The sequence below is a fragment of the Muscardinus avellanarius genome (genome assembly GCF_963383645.1).
Source record: "Muscardinus avellanarius genome assembly, chromosome: 20".
NCBI classification, from domain to species: Eukaryota; Metazoa; Chordata; class Mammalia; order Rodentia; family Gliridae; genus Muscardinus; species Muscardinus avellanarius.
Window position 1 is genome coordinate 32,894,128 of NC_137806.1, and position 20,706 is coordinate 32,914,833.

The 20,706-nt window shown below is 48.9% G+C and overlaps 1 protein-coding gene across 1 annotated transcript in view; it reads left to right on the forward strand.

Moving 5' to 3' along the window:
- NID1 (nidogen 1) overlaps positions 1–20,706 on the forward strand; it is a gene marked incomplete at its 3' end in the record, with an annotated part of 71,327 nt that overhangs the window by 34,472 nt on the left and 16,149 nt on the right. The window contains exons 8-12 of the mRNA XM_080717149.1: positions 2,157–2,402; positions 3,294–3,437; positions 10,164–10,289; positions 13,597–13,746; positions 15,803–15,925. Coding sequence (XP_080573275.1) covers positions 2,157–2,402; positions 3,294–3,437; positions 10,164–10,289; positions 13,597–13,746; positions 15,803–15,925 — 789 coding nt within the window. The remainder of the gene's footprint in view (positions 1–2,156; positions 2,403–3,293; positions 3,438–10,163; positions 10,290–13,596; positions 13,747–15,802; positions 15,926–20,706) is intronic.

A 20,706-nucleotide genomic window follows, 5' to 3' on the forward strand; every position in this document is an offset into this window, starting at 1 on the left:
CGGTCATTTTATTATGTTGGCTTTAAAAGCACTGGGTGTTTGTTTGTTTGCAGTACTGGGGATTGAACCCAGGGGCAGTCTACCTCCAAGTTACCTCTCCAGCCCTACTTTTTACTTTTTATTTTTTGAAACAGGGTCTCATTAAGTTGCAGAGAGCCTCACTAAGTGCTGAGGCTGGCCAAGCATGTGGAGCCTCCTGTCTCAGCCTCCCAAGTACCGCAATAACAAAACCAAGTGCCGCCATGCGCGGCTTGACGGCACTGTAAAGGAATCTGATGGTTCTACTGCATGGCTCTTGGTTTAACCTGGTCGCCTAAAGCTTAGGTTATTTTCAGTTTTCTCCTGTCTTGATGAGCTGAAATGACCATAAATCTTGGCCAAATTTCTTCCAGAGACTCAGTTCCTAGAAAAGAGGTCCTCAGTCAAACAATAGGGACTTCTTAAAAAAGGTTCTTCTTCAATCGCTGTTTGGAAAGGTTGCGCGAGTGGTCAGGGCTTTGGGCTTGACGGCGGTGTCCTCTGCATGGGGCCCCAGGGCCACCATGGTGCACGGCGTCTTCAGCCAGGTGGCCTTTCTGGAAGCCAGCACAAGGGGACTGGATGGGGGGCAGCTCCAGCTGACTCTTATTTATTCTGTCTTTCTTGCTTCTGTTATGGGGCAAACTGCAAACAGCACAGAAATATAAAGAATCTTTTGTACTTAAAAGAAAAGGAAGTCAAGGTTTAAGTATGTATTTATTTATCTTTTTGCATGGGTAGGCAAAATAGCAGATCTAGTGAGCGGCAAAGACTTATCTCTCTGCAGAGCTTTGCTAATGGCGCTGGAGTAATTGTCTAAAGTGGACTGCTAAAACCCATTTTATGTTTCATTTTTTAATATCACATTTTTGAATATAACTGCTCGATTTAGGGTGGCTCAGAGCAGCTGCTACTTACTGAATTCTAAGAGAAAATCTCTAGAAACAGTTCACATGTCCATGTCAGTCATGTCGTAAATGTCCAATCAGCAGCTCTTTATTAGTCATAGTATTAGTCTGCTTGTTTCTAGAAATATAAACCTCACCCTGGCTCTTTTTGTGGTACTGGGGATATTGAACCCAGGGGCAGTCTACCTGTGAGCTACATCCCCAGTCCTTTTTTTTATTTTTTATTCTTTATTCTGAAATGGTCTCACTAAGTTGTGGAGGGCCTCACTAAGTTGCTGAGGCTGGCCACGAACGACAATCTTCCTGTCTCAGCCTCCCAAGTACTAGGATTACAAGTGTGTACCATCAATCCTGGCATCCCAGCCCATTTTGAAAAATAAACTATGGTTAGGGCTGCTGGCCTTGCACAGAGCTCACAGGTGGTCTGGAATGCAGAAGTTCCCCCTTGTAAGTGTGTTCTCCTTCCCCCAGACCTGGATCTCTAGTTCTGAGAGTCCTAGGAGCTTAAGGAAAACCACTTGGTACAAAACCCAACAAATATTAATAATGCATACCAAGCGTGGTGGCACATGCCTATAATCCTAGTACTCGGGAGGCTGAGACACGAGGCTCGCTGGTTGAGGACAGCCTCAGCAATGCAGTGAGTCTCTCAGCAACAGAGTGAAACCCTGTTTCAAAAACAAACAAAAAAATAAGCATGGTGGCACACATCTGTAATCCGAGCTTTCGGGAGGCAGAGACTGGAGGATCGTGGTTGGTTCGCAGACAGCCTCAGCTACTTAGCGAGGCCCTTTGCAATTCAGTGAGACTCTGTTTAAAAATAAAGAATAAAAAATAGGGCTGGGGGTATAGCTCGGAGGTAGAATGCTCCTAGGTTCCATCCCCGCTACTGCAAAAAAAAAAAAAAAAAAAAAAATTAAAAAATAAAAATAAAAAGGGCCGGGGTGTAGCTCAGAGGTAGGAAGTCTCTGGGCTCACTCCCCAGGACCACACACACACAAGTCATCTTCATCGTAAGAGGGCAGATATTACCGATGATATGACAGGAAATGTAGGAAGTAGCCGAGTCTCAGCACCAATAAACTGTCTTCCTGACCGGTGCCGCGGGCCACCCGCTGTCTCCACGATGGGCAGGGGCTGGCACTGCGCTGGTGGTTTCCGAGCCTTGGGGAGGATCGCTGCATCCCTAACCATCTCTCCTCTGCCTCTCCGCCCGCTCCTGTACCCCAGTGATCACGTCCTCCTCCACCCGGGAGTACACCGTGACCCCGCCGGGCTCGGAGGGCGCTGCGCCCTCGCACACCTACACTTACCAATGGCGCCAGACCATCACCTTCCAGGAGTGCGTCCATGACACCGCGCGGCCGGCCCTGCCCAGAACGCAGCAGCTCTCGGTGGACAGCGTGTTCGTCCTGTACAACCAGGAGGAGCGCATCCTGCGCTACGCCCTCAGCAACTCCATCGGGCCCGTGAGGGGTAAGCGGGGCTGGCCGGCCCTGCGCGGGCTGCGCGCCACGTGTCCTAAGCCCTGCTCCCTTCCGTGTGTTTTAGGTCTCTTACTCTTGGTCTGTAAAAGAAAATGGGCTGAAATGTCTCTTGTCAGGCATGGTTCTCGGAAAACAGATCGGCCTCTGCTCTTCTAAACCAAGGCCTGGCCAGGATCTATGGGGGTGGAAGGCAGATGATAAGCCGGTGGGCTGCCTGACCCAGCCACAGCTAGAGCCTGCTGGGGGCTCTGCAGGACTGCTGTGAACTATTATTTTTTATTTCCAGCGGAGACATTAATAATGGTGCGTGTTTATGGGGTACTCTGTCATTAATTTCAACACTGCCATACAGTGTAGGATGGTTAGCTCAGGTTAGTTGATCTGTCCCTTAAACATTTATCATTTCTTTGTTTTGAGGACATTAAGAATTCTCTCTACTAGCTATTTTTTGAAATATGCAATTAAGTCAGTATTTAGGAGGCTGACACAGGAGGATTGGAGGCTAGCTTCAGCATCTCTGCAAAACCCTATGTATTCAGTGTAAATAAAAAATGGCTGGGGGGTCAGCCTCAGAGGTATCCATTTGCACAAGAAAATGGATAAGTCTGGTGCCAATAAAACTTTATTTGCACATTCAGGGAGGGGGCCAGCACAATCCCCAGTACAAGCAAATGGATATGTCTGGTGCCAATAAAACTTTATTTGCACAAACAGGGAGGGGGCCAGCAGGGCGTGGTTTGCTGGCCCTGCCCCAGGTGACCTGCTGCCTGCTGTGGTGGGAGTACCCTCTCTGTCACCAGTTGTGGCTTGCTGCCTGGGGAAGGAGGAAACCCACAGGCATTAGCAAATACTCACTCTGTGCCCTGGTCTGTCTTCACAGAGGGTTCCCCCGATGCCCTCCAGAATCCCTGTTACCTCGGCACCCACGGCTGCGACACCAACGCCGTCTGTCGCCCTGGACCCGGCACGCAGTTCACCTGCGAGTGCTCCATCGGCTTCCGTGGAGACGGGCGCACCTGCTACGGTACGGCCTCGGCATGTCCTGTTGGGGGCTGGGAAGTCGGGCCAGCGGGAAGCGCCCAGGTTCTCCAGGCCAGAGAGCCAGGGTGGCGAGGCAGCAGGGTAGGACTCAGGCGTGGAAATCCGTGCCACGCCACACCGCTCCTTGGAGAGGCAGAGGACCGCCACGTCCTGCAGCACGTCTGTGTGATGCGCAGGCCCCGCGGTGGAGCAGGATTCCTGGGGCCACGCTGGTCCAGGCTGAGTGTCAGGGTGGCTGCTGCCTCGGCAGGTGATGGAGCCGCGTGGCCTGCGGGAAGCGCTTTACACTGTCTCCTGTAACTGCAGCTCGCAAATGAGATTCTCTTTCCATTCTTGTTTGATGTATTACTTATTGTGCGGTACTGGGGATTGAACTGAGGGACCTTCTACCTCTGAGCTGTACCCCCCAGCCCTATTTTTTAATTCTTTCTTTCTTTCTTTCTTTCTTTCTTTCTTTCTTTCTTTCTTTCTTTCTTTCTTTCTTTCTTTCTATTTTGTAGTACTGGAGATGGAACCCAGGGGCATTCTGCCTTTGAGCTATGCCGCCAGCCCTATTTTTTATTCTTTATTTGGAAACAGGGTCTCACTGACTTGCAAAGAGCCTCACTAAGTAGTAGCTGAGGCTGTCTCTGAACTGCGATCCTTCTGTCTCAGCCTCCTGGGATTACAAGCATGTGCCACCAGGCCCAGCTATTCTTTATTTTGAAACAGGGTCTCACTAAGTTGTGGAGGGCCTCACTAAGTAGCTGAGGCTGGCCACAAACCTGTGATCCTCCAGCCTCAGCCCTTCAAGTACTGGGATTATAAGCATGTGCTATCACGCCTGGCTTTTTAGAAATTTTTTCTTTTTTTTAGGTGGTACTGGGGTTTCTGGAAACCCTTCTGCCTCCGGGCTATACTTGCAGACCTATTTTTTATATTTTTTTAAAATTTGGAAACAGGGTCTCCTAAGCCAGCGAGGCTGGCTTCGAACCTGTGCGATCCTCCTGTCTCCGCCTCCCAAGCATGGGGATTACAAGCGTGCGCCACCACGCCCGGCCACTGTCCTACCTTCTGTCTCTCTCAATTCTATGATTCTAGGAGCCTTGTATAAATGGGACCATACAGTATTCGTCCTTTTGTGATAGGCTTAGTTCACATAGTATAGGGTTCCTCCATGGAACCAAATGTGTCAGAATTTCTTCTTTTGAAGGCCGAGTCACATTCCACTGCACTTACACTCCACACTTTTTCCACTCATTTGTTGATGGACACATGGGTCGCCTCTGCCTTTTTGGCTGCTATAAATAATGTTGCCATTGAGTTGGTGTTCACATGTCTTGAAGTCCTGGCTTTTGGGTTTATTTTGGGGTGTAGACTCCAGAGTGGGCTTGTTGGATCATGTTGTAATTCTGTTTATTTTTTGAGGAACCACCTTACTGTTTTCTTTAGTGATTATACCATTTTATACTCTTACCTACTATGCACACAAGTTCCAGTTTTTCTATATATTTTATATCTGATGCATTTTTATATATTTTACATACATAATACACACATTATATATATATGTATATGTATGTGTATGTGTATGTGTGTGTGTGTGTGTATATATATATATATATATATATATATATATATATATATATATTCAGCCATCTGAGGCCCAGTAAATTAAGCCAGGAACAAAGAGTGTTTGAACTCAAGTGTTACATTCAAACATCTGTATTGCTCTGTCTTCTGGTAGCATTTATTTTGTTACTTATAACTTTACTTCAAAGATGTTCATGTAGATAGCTTAATATATGTTTGTTATTAAATTATAATTCAGCTGGGCATGGTAGCATGCATTTATAATCCCAGTACTTATGAGTCTGAGACAGGGGGATTGCAGGTTTGTGTTCAGCTTCAACAACTTAGTGAAGCCCTCCACAACTAGGTGAGACCCTGTTTCAAAATAAATTTAAAAAGTTGGGCATGGTGGCACACACTTGTAATCTCAGTATTTGAGAGTCTGAGACTGGAGGATCACAGGTTTGAGAACAGCCTCGACGACGTAGTGAGACTCTCACCAACCTACTGAGACCTGTTCCAAACTAAAAATTTGAAATAGGGCTGAGGGTATGACTCAGAGGTAGAACACCCCTGGATTCAATCCCAGTACCTAAATAAATAAATAAATAAATAAATAAATAAATAAATAAACAAACATACAGATAGATAGATGATAGATAGATAGGTAGATAAATAAATAAATAAATAAATAAATAGGGCTGGGAATGAATGTAGCTCAGAGATAGAATGGCCCTGGGTTCAATCCCCAGTACCAAAAAAAAAAAAAAAAAAAAAATTCTAGTTCATCCCCCAAGGGCAAAATGTCAGGCACTTGGACCCGTGTTTTGGAAATCTGCAGTGAAGGACCCCCTCCTTACAGAGGATGAGAATTGCTATGAGTAGGTTTCCCTGATGGGACGAGGAGCGTCTCCACCTCCCTCCACCCTTGCTTGTCTAGGGAACAGGAACCTGTCAAGCCCAGCAGCCTTGGGGTTTGGGACCAGCACCTTAGCTCTGGAATTCAGCTCCACCGACAAAGGGTGGGTTTGGAGTGATGCTTTAGGGCCACGGTCAGCAGATCTGGCTGCAGGTGTGTGTGTGCTGTGGCTTTCCAGTGACCCTTCCCTGCAAGGTGCTCACTGATGGCTGGGAATACCAGAGAGCAGAGACCTGTGCTTACAGAGGCAGGCCATGTGGCTGTTTGGCGGCCTGCTGGTCACTTTCTATATGACAGAACTGCCTCTCAGACTCTCCTTTTTGGTAACACACTGCCACAGAGGGGACAGAGTGCCCATTCATCTGCATGTTTATTTATTTTTTTTAACTGAGGATTGAACCCAGGGTTGTTCTGCCTCTGAGCTATACTTCAGCCATTTACTTAGTGTGTGGTAAACACAGGATTGAACTCAGGGGCATTGTACCTCCAAGCTACTCCTCCAGCCCCTTCTAACTTTTGTTTGGAAACAAGGTTCTCACTGGGTTGCTGAGAGTTTCACTAAGTTGCTGAAGCTGGCCCTCGGACCCATGATTCTCCTGTCTCAGCCTCCCAAGTACTGGCATGACAGGTGTGCACCATCACACCTGGCTTTATTTATTTTTTTTATTTTGAAGCAGGGTCTTGCTAAGTTGCTGAGGCTGGCCTCAAACCCGCAATGCTCTTGTCTCTGCCTCCCAAGTCCTGGGATGGCAAGTGTTTGCTGAGATGCTCAGCTAAGAGCAGGGTAGACCTGAATGGCTGAGCTGGCTCAGGACAGCTCCAAGCAGCACCATGCCGTGTGCATGAGCAGAGTCCTCCCAGGCCATGAAGATGGAGGTGGACACCACACGTTGGGCCTCCCTCACTTACCCATCCCTCCTCAGCCTTTGCGCAGCCCCCTTCAACTTCATAAGCCTCCCGAATATGGATAAGTGTGGAGAGCCCCCAGCCAGCTGCTGCCGCCGTCTCACTTTGGCCCGTTCCCCTCTGAGCACCTGAGCTTGTCCCAGAGGCGGGACGGCATCTGAGAAGACACAGCCAGTCATACTTCCCGCAGGCTGAAGACATTCTAAGAAGCCCTCAGGCATCCTCGCCTGGCATCCCTGTCAACATTCTCAGCTCTATAACCCAAAACAACTGACCACGCAATGCAGAGGAGGGGGGATTTACTTGCTCACAGTTTTGGAGATTTCAGGGTCCAGTCCATGTGAGGCCAGGTCTGCAGAGGTCAGGATGTTGTAGCGGGGAGCAGAGAGAGGAAGAGAGCACAGCTCTGCTCTCGCATCATGGAGGCCGAAAGCAAGAGAGCCAGCCAGCAAGGGGATCCAGAGAAAAAGGCAGTCTCTAAGGCCACGCCCCCGGGGACCCAGCCTCTCCAGCCACATCCCACCTGCTAGGTCAGCACCCAGTAAGTCCATTACAGGGGATGTATCCCTGATGAGATGACAGTCCTCATGGCTTAAATACATCCACTCTGAACGTTAAAGCATGAGCTCTCCAGCGGACATTCTGCACCTAACCACAGCACCCAGAAGACCGGCCGTCGCCTGTGTGCTTGCTTTGGCTGTCAGCCTTTCTTTCAGAACATTTGCTCAGTGGAATGTGCGGACATTCCTCGTCAGGCTGCTTATTGTCTTGGGCCACTGGGACATGCCTGAGAGCGCCAGTGCGTCGGGACGCGGTGCTTCCGACAGGAGTTTACATTCAGTAGATCATTGGCTTTCTGTGTCATTTGGAACTGGGAGGTGCCTGGGGTGGGGGTGGGACGTGCCTTAGTGATGCCGTATAGAGAGGGTTCGTGTGACTTTCAAAACAAGGTTACTTTGGATCCAACATTTCCCTGGTGATTTGGAGATTTCCAGGTGAACCAGGGCGTTCTGGTTCCCTGGTGGTGCCGGGCGCAATGGTGCCCAGGTGTCTCAAAGTTTGGGGTCAGTGGTAACTGTCTGGCTTAATCTGTCACTCAGTGATTTTTGAGGATACAGAAGGCATTTAGTAAATCGATAATAAGGTTCTTTTCTTCCCCTTAGGGAGCTTGGCCTTTATAAAAGGGACACATTGGAGAAGCAGAGTATATATATATATATAAAATGTCAGGCGCTGTGGTACATGCTTGTAATCCCAGTACTTGGGAGGCTGAGACAGGAGCACAGGTTCACAGCCAGCATTAGCTATTTAGTGAGGCCCTCTGCAACTTAGTGAGACCCTTTTTCAAAATAAAATAGGGCTGGGAGTGTAGCTTGAAGGTAGAATTCCCCTGGGTTCAATTCGCAGTATTGCATAGATAGATGGATAGATGATAGATAGATAGATAGATAGACAGACAGATAGATAGGCTGGGCTGTATAGTTCAGAAATAGAATGCCCCTGGATTTAATCTCAAGTACAGAGAGAGAGAGAGAGAGAGAGAGAGAGAGAGAGAGAGAGAGACAGACAGACAGACAGACAGACCCACTTGGAGAAAAATTAAGAGGAACAATCCAGGATTTTGCTGTTGGGCTAGAGAGTAATTATTTGAAGGGAAATCTCTCCAGAGAAGAGGTTAGCCAGATGTTGAGTAACAAGAATATGCATCTAGAGGCAGGTACTGTGTTGCCCTGGAGAGACGGTGGTGGTGATAGTTCCCAGGTCAGTTTCCATTAAAGAAAAGGCTAAGGTCCTGCCCCCCATTCACAGAAGAGAAGATTTAAATCACACATTAGGAAACATTTCCAAACTTCAAGGGCCACGAAATATTAGTGGGGAAATTGCTAAGGTCTTGTCTTTAAAGAAAGGATGTCAGCTGGACGGTCTCATCTGTGCTAGGGCATCGGTGCCCGCCCTTGCCCCTCCACCCCAAGACCCTGTTTGCCTGTGGTTGTGTGGGTCAAGTGCGTGGGAAGAGACCAATTGCCCAAGGAGCTCTTCAAAACACAAAACTCCCTCTCTGTGGATAGTCTCGGGGAAGAGTGGGCTTGGGAGTGTTCCTGGTGACTTTGCTCTGTCTCCTTGGCTGGAAACTCTGCTCTGTGCAGTGTGGTTTGGCAGTAGGTCTGCACTGCCGAGCCCTGCACCCCATACGGGCATCCAGCCCCTGTGTGAGAGAATCCTGCAAGAGATGGTGCCAAGCAGAGGCGCGGGCGCAGGCTGCTGCTTTCTTCTGTTGCTGGAGCAGCAGCCAGTAGGTGCTGCCCTGAGGTGGTTCTCCCCTGCTGTGGCCCCATCCCTGCCCCAGCTCCAGCTGCCTGCCCAAAACCTTCCAGCTGTGCCATAAATCCACCTCTCTCTCTCTCTCTCTCTCTCTCTCTCTCTCTCTCTCTCTCTCTCTCTCTCTCTCACACACACACACACACACACACACACACACACGATAATAATAATAATAGGGATTTTCCCTGGGTGCAGGACAAACTATGGGGCTGATGAGGGTAAAATGCTTGACCTGGCCAGGCATGGTGGTGCACAATTGTAATCCCAGTGTTTGGGAGGTTGAGACAGGAGGATCACAGGTTCACTTCCAGCCCTAGCTACTTAGCGAGGCCCTCTGCAACTTAGTGACACCCTGTCTCAAAATAAAAAATAAAATAAAATAGGACTGGGGGTGTAGCTCAGAAGTAAAATGTCCCTGGTCTCAATCCTCAGTACCTACACACACACACACACACACACACACACACACACACACGCACGCTTGTTTTGAGCAGTGTTGTCCGAGAAGCCAGCAGGTCACTTGTCCTGGTGAAAGGGCCTGGCTGGACTGGCCATTGGGGGTAGACACAGGAGAGAGCTTGGTCTCCTGATCCTGGAAGATTCATGTTAAGGTCTGGGCCAGTGGGGAGCCCCGCTCACACTCAGGAGGGCCTGTGCACACTCTGAGCACGAGGTTGGCACGAGAAGGACCCTGTGCTTCACCGTAGCCACCAGTGCGCGGGTAGCCAGGGCAACCAGAGATGCCTCGGCCTCTTCTATGGGCCACGCTGCTTTCCACGAGCGGTAGCTTCAGCGTCTCCTTCCAGGACAAAGGAAGTGTGTACTTTTTCAAGATAAGCACGTGGGAATTGCTCTCTGAAGCTATGTGTGGGAAGCACACCATTTCACACTACTTCTGGGGCATAGGAAAAAGAATCAGTCCTCTCTGAGGGTAGCACACCTTCTGTTTTACCGTGTTCGGTGAAGTCTGGAGTGGTTAACGAGAGTCTGCCTTTAAACAATTTGCTGCAGATATCAACGAATGCGGAGAGCAGCCCTCGGTGTGCGGGAGCCACGCGGTCTGCAACAACCTCCCGGGGACCTTCCGCTGCGAGTGCGCGGAGGGCTACCGCTTCGCAGACGGGGGCACGTGTGTGGGTAAGTCCCCCGGCTTCGTGGTTTGGAATGCGAGCTCATGGTGCACGCTGACTCCTGTGGGGAAGGAATTGTGCCGTGTGACAACCCAGGCCGAGAAATGTGCCCTCTCCTGCCCGGAAGGGCAATTTGCAAAGGTGAATGAGCCTGTGACCCGCCCTCTGCCTACTTGCACAGAGTGGGCTGGCACTGTCTACACTACCATATTGCACAGAGTGGGCTGGCACTGTCTACACTACCATACTGCACAGAGTGGGCTGGCACTGTCTACACTAGTGATATTATTATCCAGCCGGCTGCAAGCAGGCATTACAATTGCTCCTGCTCAGCTTCTTTAAGTCATTTCCAGTAGACTTCTAAAAATGGTATTATTTCTCTTTTTTGGTACTGAGGACTGAACTTAGTAGCATTCTGCTTCCAAGCTACATGAACCTTTATGTTTTAGGTTTTTTTTTTTTTTTTTTTTTTGTGTGTGTGTGTGTGTGTGTGTGTGTGGTACTGGGGGTGGAACCCAGGGGCTTTTCTACTTCTGGGCTATCCTCCCAGACCTATCTTATATTTTATTTGGAAACAGGGTCGCACTAAGTTGCTGAGAGCCTCACTCAGTAGCTGAGGCTGGCTTCGAACCTGTGCGATCCTCCTGTCTCAGCCTCCCAAGCTCTGGGATTACAAGCGTGCGCCACCATGCCTGGCTCTTTATTCATTATTTTTAAACAGGGTCTCACTGAGTTGCAAAGGGCATCACTAAGTAGCTGAGGTGGGCTACGAACCACAATCCTCCTGTCTTAGCCTCCTGAATGCTGGGATTACAAGCGTGCACCACCACGCCCGGCTCCTGATTATCTTCTTGATTGATGATTTTGGTACTGATGATCACAAAGGGCCGGACTGTTTTAATTTTCCTTTTTTTTTTTCCCTTCCCTACTGCTGTGCATAGAATTGCTGGTTCCCAGCACTTTGTGATTTCTAGGTCTGCGGGGCAGCGTGCTAAACAGGCCAGCTGAACTCGACATGTCTGCTGGGCTCAAAGCAGCCCCCTCCTGCGCGGGATCAGCCAGCTGCCCCTTGTCCTTGCTGGCCGTTTGCTGAGCCCAGAGAACTTTCCTTTTGCTTTGCCTCCAAGCTCTGAGTGGCCAGGGTCGTGGGGCAAGGCGGAAGGAACAGGCAGTTCTCATGTCTTGAGTGAGACCCAAACATCTGTGAGCTGGGAGGCCGGCCCCTCTGCGCACTGAGATTTCAGCTCATTCTGCCAGAATTACTTTTTCCCCCTGTTCTGTAGAGAACATCACTTTCTCCGTGTTTGGCCTGAGTCCCTCTTCCGCTTGTTTTCTTTTCTTTTTCTTCCTTTCTATTTTTGTGGTACTGGGGATTCAACCTAGGGGTATTCTACCTCTGAGCTACATCCCCAGCCCTATTTTATTTTTATCTTTTGAGATACCAGGGATGGAACCCAAGGGCCTTCTATCCCTGGGCTACACCTCCAAGACCTATTTTATTTGAAAATTTCGAACAGGATATCACTAAGTCACTGACGAGCTTGCTATGTTGCACCAGCTGGACTCGAACCTGTGACCTTTCTGTCTCGGCCTCCCAAGTGCCGGGACTGCAGGCATGCACCAGTGCACCTGGCTTTCCTCTGCTTTCTGTGGCGAAGGAGATTCTAAAGTTGGCTTTAGAATCACATCCCATATTGGGTGGTAGAGTCCTTACCCTTCAGGGGTAGGGGTGGGGTGAACTGAGACCCAGGCCCTGGGACACGCCTGCAGGAGGCAGGGAGGACTGGACCTGGCCATTACTGATGTCCACGCGCACTCCAGGGCAGAGCGGGTGCAAGCAGGTGCTGAGCACACATCTGCTCTTAGCCTGTTGCTTGAGGAAGATGCTGCCTTCCCCGGGCCTTAGTGCTTAGTTTGTAAGATCAGAGGTAATTAGACTCCATCACTGGTTTCCTGTGGCCCGGGAGACCTCGGAGGTGCTTCCAGAGCTGCCTAGGAGAACTTGGGAACGCCACGGGCAGGTCTTGAACCTCTCCCCTGACTTCCAGTCTTCCTTTACTTTCTTTCTTTTTTTTTTTTTTTCTTGGTACTAGAGATTGAACCCAAGGGCATTCTATCTCCCAAGCTATACCCTCTGCCCTATTATTTATTTATTTATTTATTTATTTATTTATTTATTTATTTATTTGTTGTACTAGGGATTGAACCCAGGTACATTCTCCAAGCTACACCCCCTCCCCTATTTTTTATTTTCTTTCTTTCTTTCTTTCTTTCTTTCTTTCTTTCTTTCTTTCTTTCTTTCTTTCTTTCTTTCTTTCTTTTTGGTGGTACTGGGGTTCCTGGAAGCCCTTCTACCTCCGGGCTACACTCCCAGACCTATTTTATATTTTTGAAACAGGGTCTCTTACACCAGCGCGGCTGACTTTGAACCTGCGCGATCCTCCTGTCTCCGCCTCCCAAGCGCGGGGTTTACAAGCGTGCGCCACCACGCCCGGCTTTTATTCTTTATTTTGAAATAGGGTCTCACTAAGCTACAGAGGGCCTCACTAAGTAGCTGAGGCTAGCTACAAACTTACGATCCTCTTGTCTCAGCCTCCTAAATACTGGGATTATAGTGTGCACCACCACGCCAGGTTCTTTTTTTTTTTTTTTTTTAATAAGAAACAGGGTCTCACTAGGTTGCAGAGGGCCTCACTAAGTTGCTGAGGCTGGCCTTGAACCTCTGAGCCTTCCATCTCAGCCTCCCAGGTATTGGGATTACAGGCGGGTTCCTCCTATAAAGGTACCGGGCTCCATTTTTCTATATGTTTAATTCTGAGTAAGATGGAACAGCAAATGCCATTGGCCAAAACAAGGGCAAGCCACCTGTGACCCCCACATCCGCTGGGTCAGCGCAGGAGGTTTCCCTAGCCTCACCGTGGGCAATTCCACCCTGCTTGGCTCCTCCCCCTTTAGTGGGCTCCACTAACAGTCGCTGCGCAGAGCTGGCTTGCTGTGTGAAGCAGGTCTGCCCGCACACATTCAAATGAGTAACTGGCTTGCCTATAGATAGTCGAGTATGTATTTCATCCCTTGGAATTCTGCTCTGACAGCATCCTAGGCCGGAAGCGTGGGCTAGGAAGGTTTCTCCACGAGCCGCAAGCCAGGAGTCAGGAGGGGGTGAAGCTGGAAGAGAGTCCCTGAGGTCTGGGGTCCAGTCCTGGCCACTCTTTCTGAGCCCCCTGGACCAAGCTCTCAGTGTGGAGGGGCCTGGGGAGGGTGGCCACCTGCTCGGGGGCTTCTTCTAACAGCTGTGTTAACTTTTTGTTCCCAAGCTATTGTGGACCAGCGTCCCATCAACTACTGCGAGACTGGCCTTCATGACTGTGACATCCCCCAGCGCGCCCAGTGTGTCTACACAGGAGGCTCCTCCTACACCTGCTCCTGCCTGCCTGGCTTCTCTGGGGACGGCCGAGCCTGCCAAGGTGCGTGGCCCTGCGACGTTTCCCTCGATGGAACCTGACAAGGCTCCCTACGTGGTGCTTTTGGACCTCAGTGCCTCAGTGCTCATTACCACCTCGCCCAGGACTGGGAGACAGGATTATTCTCCCAGCTCTGCTGGGTAAACCGTCTGCTTCTTATTTCTCTCTGGTAGCTGGACCTGTGCATTTTCATTTGAGAGCTATTCTCAGTGGAGGAGGCACACGGCCTCCCTTGACTGTTTACTTCTATGCGACTTGTTCATTCAGGCAACACTCAGACACCTGTCGGGAACTGGTGGTCCCATTTATCTTTCACCAAAGGACAAACAAGCTTTGTTTGCATAGAGCTTAAAGTGAATCCGTTTTTAAATTTATTCATCTATTTATGTTGGTACTGGGAATAGAACTCAGGGGCATTCTACCTCTGAGCTACCCCCCCCCCCTTTTTATTTTCTATTCTGAAACAGGGTCTTGCCAAGTTGCTGAGGCTGGCTTTGAACCTGTGATCTTCCTTTCTCAGTCTCCCAAAAACTAGGGTTACAGGTGTACACCACCACGCCCAGCTTGATCCTTTTATTCTTTGTTTGTTTGTTTGTTTGTTTGTTTGTTTGTTTGTCTGTACTGGGGATTGAACTCAGGAGCTATACCTCCAGCCCTATTTTTTTATTCTTTACTTTGAAACAACTTCTCACTAATTGGAGAGGGCCTCACTAAGTAGCTGAGACTGGCTGAGAACCAGCGATCCTTCTGTCTCAGCCTCCCAAGTACTGGGAGTACAAGCATGTGCCACACGCCCAGCTTCCTTTTATTGAATAAGATACATATAATTCTTCAATTGTCTTGCTCTGACCTCTGCAAAAAGCAGAGCTCCCTTATTGAATGAAGTCTGCAGAGGTAGGATAAATGATGCTACAGAATCCTTTCACACTTGAATCAGCCCATTGTTGGCAGCCAGGGTGCTCTTCAGGGTGATTTTAGGTAGGAGAACCCATAGACAGGATACCTGAATCTTTTTAGTTAGCTTTTTCATTGCTGTGACCAAAATACCTGATAAGCAAAACTTAAGAGAAGTCAAGGTTTACTGAGGGCTCCTGGTTTTAGAGGTTAGTCCATGATTGGCCAGCTCTAAGGCAGAAACTGGTGAGCAGCTCTCCCTTTATGGTGACCCAGAAGCAAAGAGAGAGGGGGTGGGCCGGAGGGGCCAGGGATGGATACTGTCCCCGAGGCCAAATGCCCAGGGTCTACCTCCTTCAGCCATGTTCCACCTCCAAACCTGGCCGCATTGCCTACCACACGAGCTTCTCTGGGGGACATTTAATCTCCAAATCATACCACTGGGCCTCTTGATTTGCCAAATTGCTTAACATTATACTGCAGGGTATTTCTATAAAGCTTGTACTTTCTAAGATCAATGGTGATTTCTGAAACACTGTCTCTTTATCACTGGACATGTGAATTTTTCTCTCTTCTCTAGACTTCTCTATCTAGCAGTTAATGATGTGCCTCCAAAGTCCCAGACATTGATCATATTTATTTATTTATTTATTTATTCATTCATTCATTCATTTATTTTTGCAGTACTGGGGATGAAACCCAGGGGCATCTACCTCTGAGCTACACCCCAAGCCCCGTTTTTTTTTTTTTAATTCTTTATTTTGAAACAGGGTCTCATTAAGTTGCAAAGGGCCTCACTAAGTAGCTGAGGCTGGCTGTGAATCCGGATCCCCCTGTCTCAGCCTCCCAAGCGCGGGGATTACAAGTGTGCGCCACCACGCCTGGCTAAGGATCCTCTTTTGAGATCAGTGAATCCTCCCTTTTTCCCTTCTGCAAACTTGATTATTTCATGAGAACATTATTTCCCGAGCGAAACCCCCTCGTAAATGTACTAGATAGAAACTGGGCAGCTAGTGTCTTGAAGAAATTACTGTTCAGCAGTTTTTAAAATTGCGGTTCCCAGATCGGAAGGAGGTTCCTTTGGATTTGAGCAAGGGGCCTAAACTGTGTAAACCGCAAATTTCAGAAGCAATCTCATGGTCCCCGGCCCGGGGTTGTTTTGCAGATGTGGATGAATGCCAGCCCAGCAGATGTCATCCTGACGCCTTTTGCTATAACACACCAGGCTCCTTCGCGTGCCAGTGCAAACCGGGTTACCATGGAGACGGCTTCCGATGCAGCTTTAGAGGTGAGGCAGAGGGGCGTTTGGGGTCTTAGCCCATTGTCATTCTGTGTGTGCTGACCTGCTGCCTGGGGTGGAGGCAGGGGGAGAAGGGGGAGGTACCACGCAGAGTCCCGACAGGCCTGCAGGTGGGCGGTTGGAGCCCAGGCTTCTGTGGAGAGCCAGGCAGTTGCACAGCACGACTCCAGGGGGCGCCATATAGGGACCGGAGCTGCGCTGGCAGCTGAGCGCTGATCACCCTTGAAACTTGAGCCAGTGGTACAGGTAAGAACTGGGCTATAGGCAGCAGGGTTCTCCAGAGACAGAATTAAGTGGATGCTTGTGTGTGCATGAGATTTATTATTAGAAATTGACTCACATAATGACGGAGGCTGACAGATCCCAAGTTCTGCAGTTCAGTAAGTAGGAGACCCCAGCAGCAAGGGCTTAGCACCAGGCCTAAGACCAACGGGCTTGTTTCTCAGGAAGAGGCAGCCGATATTTTAGTTCAGCTCTGCAAACAGGGGCACTGGTGTTCCGGTTTGGAGGCCTTTACGTAGGAAGACTGCTCTCTTTTCCGGGGCAGGGTTGGCCTTTTGGTGGTGTTCAGGCCTCAACTGATTGAACCTAAACCCATATAGCAAAGAACAAACTACTTTACCCAATTTATTAATTTAAATAGTAATCTTATCCCCCTCAGTAAAGTAGTGCTGTACTTACACTATTTCATGGTGTTCCTGGTCGTCTTCTTCAGGTACTTTATCTCCACTTGCACAGAGGATGCTGAAATCAAGGAAGAGAAGGCCTTTTTCAAGGCCACACAGGGAATAAATATTAGAACTAAGACTCCAACAGAGATCAGTCAGGTGGAATCTACATTTGATTCAGTCTTCTAACCTGTGGGGTTCCGACGTGGAGTTAAGAATCTATTTGACTCCTGCCATGTTGTTTATTTTTAATGACTGCTGCTCTTGGTGGTCATAGATATTCCTGAGGCTGTACGTGTTTTCAATAAGAGACACATGGGCGTTTCCTCTCGCCACTTTTTCAGGTGGTTAATAACTGTCTGATGCCTGTACCTTCACGGCCTGTGATGTGTGGCAGACAGGAGGCCTATATTCTTTATTTTTGTTTCTAGTACCTGGCGGGGTTTATGGCTCCTGGAGAAACTCACAATTCTTTAGAGCTCTTGAGGAAAGAAATGAATGCGCCAGTTTCCATTCCCACCAGCGGGTTTTGCTTACCCACAGCCTTCCCAGGGCTAGTTTCTTAGGATGGTATTGATCCAAAGTAGAGTTTAGCCGGGCGTGGTGGCGCACGCTTGTAATCCCCGTGCTTGGAAGGCGGAGACAGGAGGATCGCGCAGGTTCGAAGCCAGCCGCGCGCGCTGGCTTAGGAGACCCTGTTTCTAAATAAAAATATAAAAATAGGTCTGGGAGTGTATCCCGGAGGTAGAAGGGCTTTCAGGAACCCCAGTACCACCAAAAAAAAAAAAAAAAAAAAACAAAACAAAAACAAAAAAAAAACAAAGTAGAGTTTAAATTTTGACATGAAGTACTATGCATGACTGGGCTAAATTGTTTTCTTTTGCGTAGAAGACAAGTGGCCCATGAGCCAAAGGAGGCCCACTGTTTGTCTTTATAGATAAAGTTTTATTGGAGCACAGCCATGCCTGTGAGCATAGGCATCATGTATGACCGCTTTATGAAGACATTCAGCAGTTACAACAGAAGCTCTAAGATCCGCAAGCCAAAAATAAGCCTGAATAGCTCCATCCCTGGCCCATGGCAGAAAACGTTGGCCACTCCTGGCCTAGACGGAGCCAGGCAGGGCCGACATTTGGTACCTGAACGTACAGGCCAGGACACTAGCACTGTCCACAGGTCGGGGGAGGTAGGGTACTTGGAGAGGTGCTCATGGTAATCTGAGTCAGAGGGCTCCAGCAGCTATTAAAACAGACTGATGTCCACTATTTCCATCAGCTTCCTTCACATCTGCACTTCAAAGAGAAGCAGATGTTTTAGGTTTTTAGGGTTTGTTTTTTTGCCTGACTCCTTGACCTCTCTTTAGAGCTCTGTTTGCTAAACAGAAATGAATCCAGACCTGCAGGCTGGGATAGGAAGTGAGACCATGATAATATTAATAAGAGCCACTTGCCAGGGTTGTGTATGTATTTAATCCTGTTCCCTGAAGACATTCAACATCTAGTTGAGCGCCCAAGAGAGAATGTGCCCCAGGCACGCATAGGAAGGTCTGCAGCGTGGTTTGTCTCAGGAAGTATCTAAATGGCTCTCGGCGGGAGGAGTGGACAGATGGCTTTGGGACCAGTTCATGCGATTTCTTTGTTTTGTTTTGTGGTGCTGAGGATTGAATCTAGGGGCATTCTACCTCCAAGCTACACCCCCAGCCCATTTTTTTATTCTTTATTTTGAAACAGGGTCTAAGTTGCAGAGGGCCTTGCTAAATAGCTGAGGCTGGCCATGAATCCAGACCCTTCTATTTCAGCCCTCCACATGTAGGGTGTGTGCCACCAAGCCTGGCCAGTTCATGTAATTTTGCAATAACATCAAAGTAAAAAATGAATGAAGCAGAGTTATTGGGTAAATCTCAAAAACTTAATATTGGCCAAAAAAGTCACTAAAGGATATATACAGTATGATGGCATGTGTATAAAATACAAACCTCTGTGAAGACAAGCCTGCTATGAAAACTTCACATTAAGAAGACAGATGGAACTGAGTGTGATGGCACACCTGTGACCCCAAGATAGGATCGTCGCAGGCCCGAGGACAGTCTCATCAAGGACGAGACACTCATCAACTTAGCGAGACCCCATTTCCAAATAGAAATAAAACGGGGTTGAGGGTGGAGCTCAGAGGTAGAATGTCCCCCAGAGTTCAAGCCCGAGTATCACAAGAAGAAAGAGGGAGAGGAGGAGGAGGGGGGAGGAGGAGGAAGAGGAGGAGGAAGAGGAAGAGGAAGAGGAAGAGGAGGAGGAGGAAGAGGAGGAGGAGGGGAAGGAGGAGGAGGAAGAGGAGGAGGAGGAGGAGGGGGAGGAGGAGACAGCAGCTAAGATGCATCCACATGCACTGGACTGGCACAGCTTCATCCTCTGTGGTGGAGAGAGGGGACTGCAATCTAAGATGGGTACACGGGCTGCCTTTGTTTGGCTATAGCAATACCACCGACAGGGTGCCTTATAAGCCACAGAAAGGTATTTATGACAGTTCTGAAGGTTGAAAAGCCCAAGAGCAATGTGCTGGAAAATTCGATGTCTGGTGAGGGCCGATGTTCTGGTCCATAGACAGCCAGGTGTCTTGTCATCATGGCCACATATGGTGGACTGACTGGGGGTCTCTCTGGGGGTCCTTTACAAGACACGGCTCTCATTCAGGGAGGCTGCTCCCTCCCGAGCTAATCACTTCCCAAGGCGCCGCCTCTTGGCACAGCACCTGGGGTTTCAGCATTTGAATCTGGGGGCGTAAGCATGAGACCAAGCACAGGGCAGCCTTTTGGTTTCCAACATGTTATTCTTTAGCTGGTATCTGAATACAGAGACTTTCATCAGATCATTCTAAATGGTGCATGACTAAAAAACATAATCACGAGGTAATACTGTGCAGTCTCCTTTATGATGCCCGATGCCAGGCATAAGGACGGACAGGGACCAAAGAGTCAACACTTATCTGGTACCTGGTCTGATGCTGGCCCTGTGAGTTCCTGAGTTCTCCACTTGAGGACTCAGGCACAATGACACCAGGGATAGGACTTTCTCTGGGGCTTCTTGCTTAAGCAGGAAGGAGGTATAGCACTGACCGAGGGAGTGGTATGGCTCCCAGGGCAAGGAGAGCGCCAGATCTACCCGGAGGGGCCTGCGGCCACTTCGATCAATGCTGTAGACTCAGAGCAGCTCTCTGACACTGTGAGGACTACCCAGGTGGGAGAGGGACCATCCTGCAGGTGGCTACCCCAGCCTCTAACTTAGCCTGGGCGGCATCCCAGGGAATATCACTGGCTCAATATTAGTAATGTAGGGGTCAAAAGGGGCAGGAAAAATCCAGAGCGAGGTCAGGTGTGATGGTGTCTGCCTGTAATCCCAGTACCCCGGTACTTGGGAGGATGAGACAGGAGGATCACAGGTTTGAGGCCAGCTTCAAACAACTTACAGCAATTTAGCGAGACCGTGTTTGAAAATAGGAAGGGCTGGAGGTGTAGTTCGGAGGTACAAGGCCCTGGTTTGAATCTCCAGAACAAACAAACTAAAAGCCCTGAGGGAGAGACCGAAAGCCTGGTCTTTCAGGACAAATAGCCATGCTGCAGATGTTCCAGCTCCTAGAAAACACTGCCCGCGATCTGTCGCGTGTCTGCAGAGAGGGGTGAAAGGGCGAGGGAGCAGGGCCATCGGCAGAGGTGAAAGCTGTAGGTAGACAGCCCAGCCCAAAGGAAGGAGGACCAAGGAACAACCCTCCTTTTCTGTCTGCCCGGCTTCTGCGGCCTGAGTTGTAGTTTTCACTGTTGCAAGCAAACCGATGTGAGAAAACTGGGATTCCCTAGTCAGAGATGGAAGGGGCTCTAGAAATTCCATAATTCATCCTCTTTCTTTTAAGGACCATGAGACTTGAATGATTTCTTTTCTTTTTTGTGGTACTGAGGATTGAACCCAGAGCTGTTCTACCTCTGAGCTATACTCCCAGCCCTTTTCATTATTTATTTATTTATTTATTTTTGGTGGGTCTGGGGATGGAACCCAGGGGCATTTAACCTCCGAGCTACAGCCCCTGCCATATATATATATATATATATATATA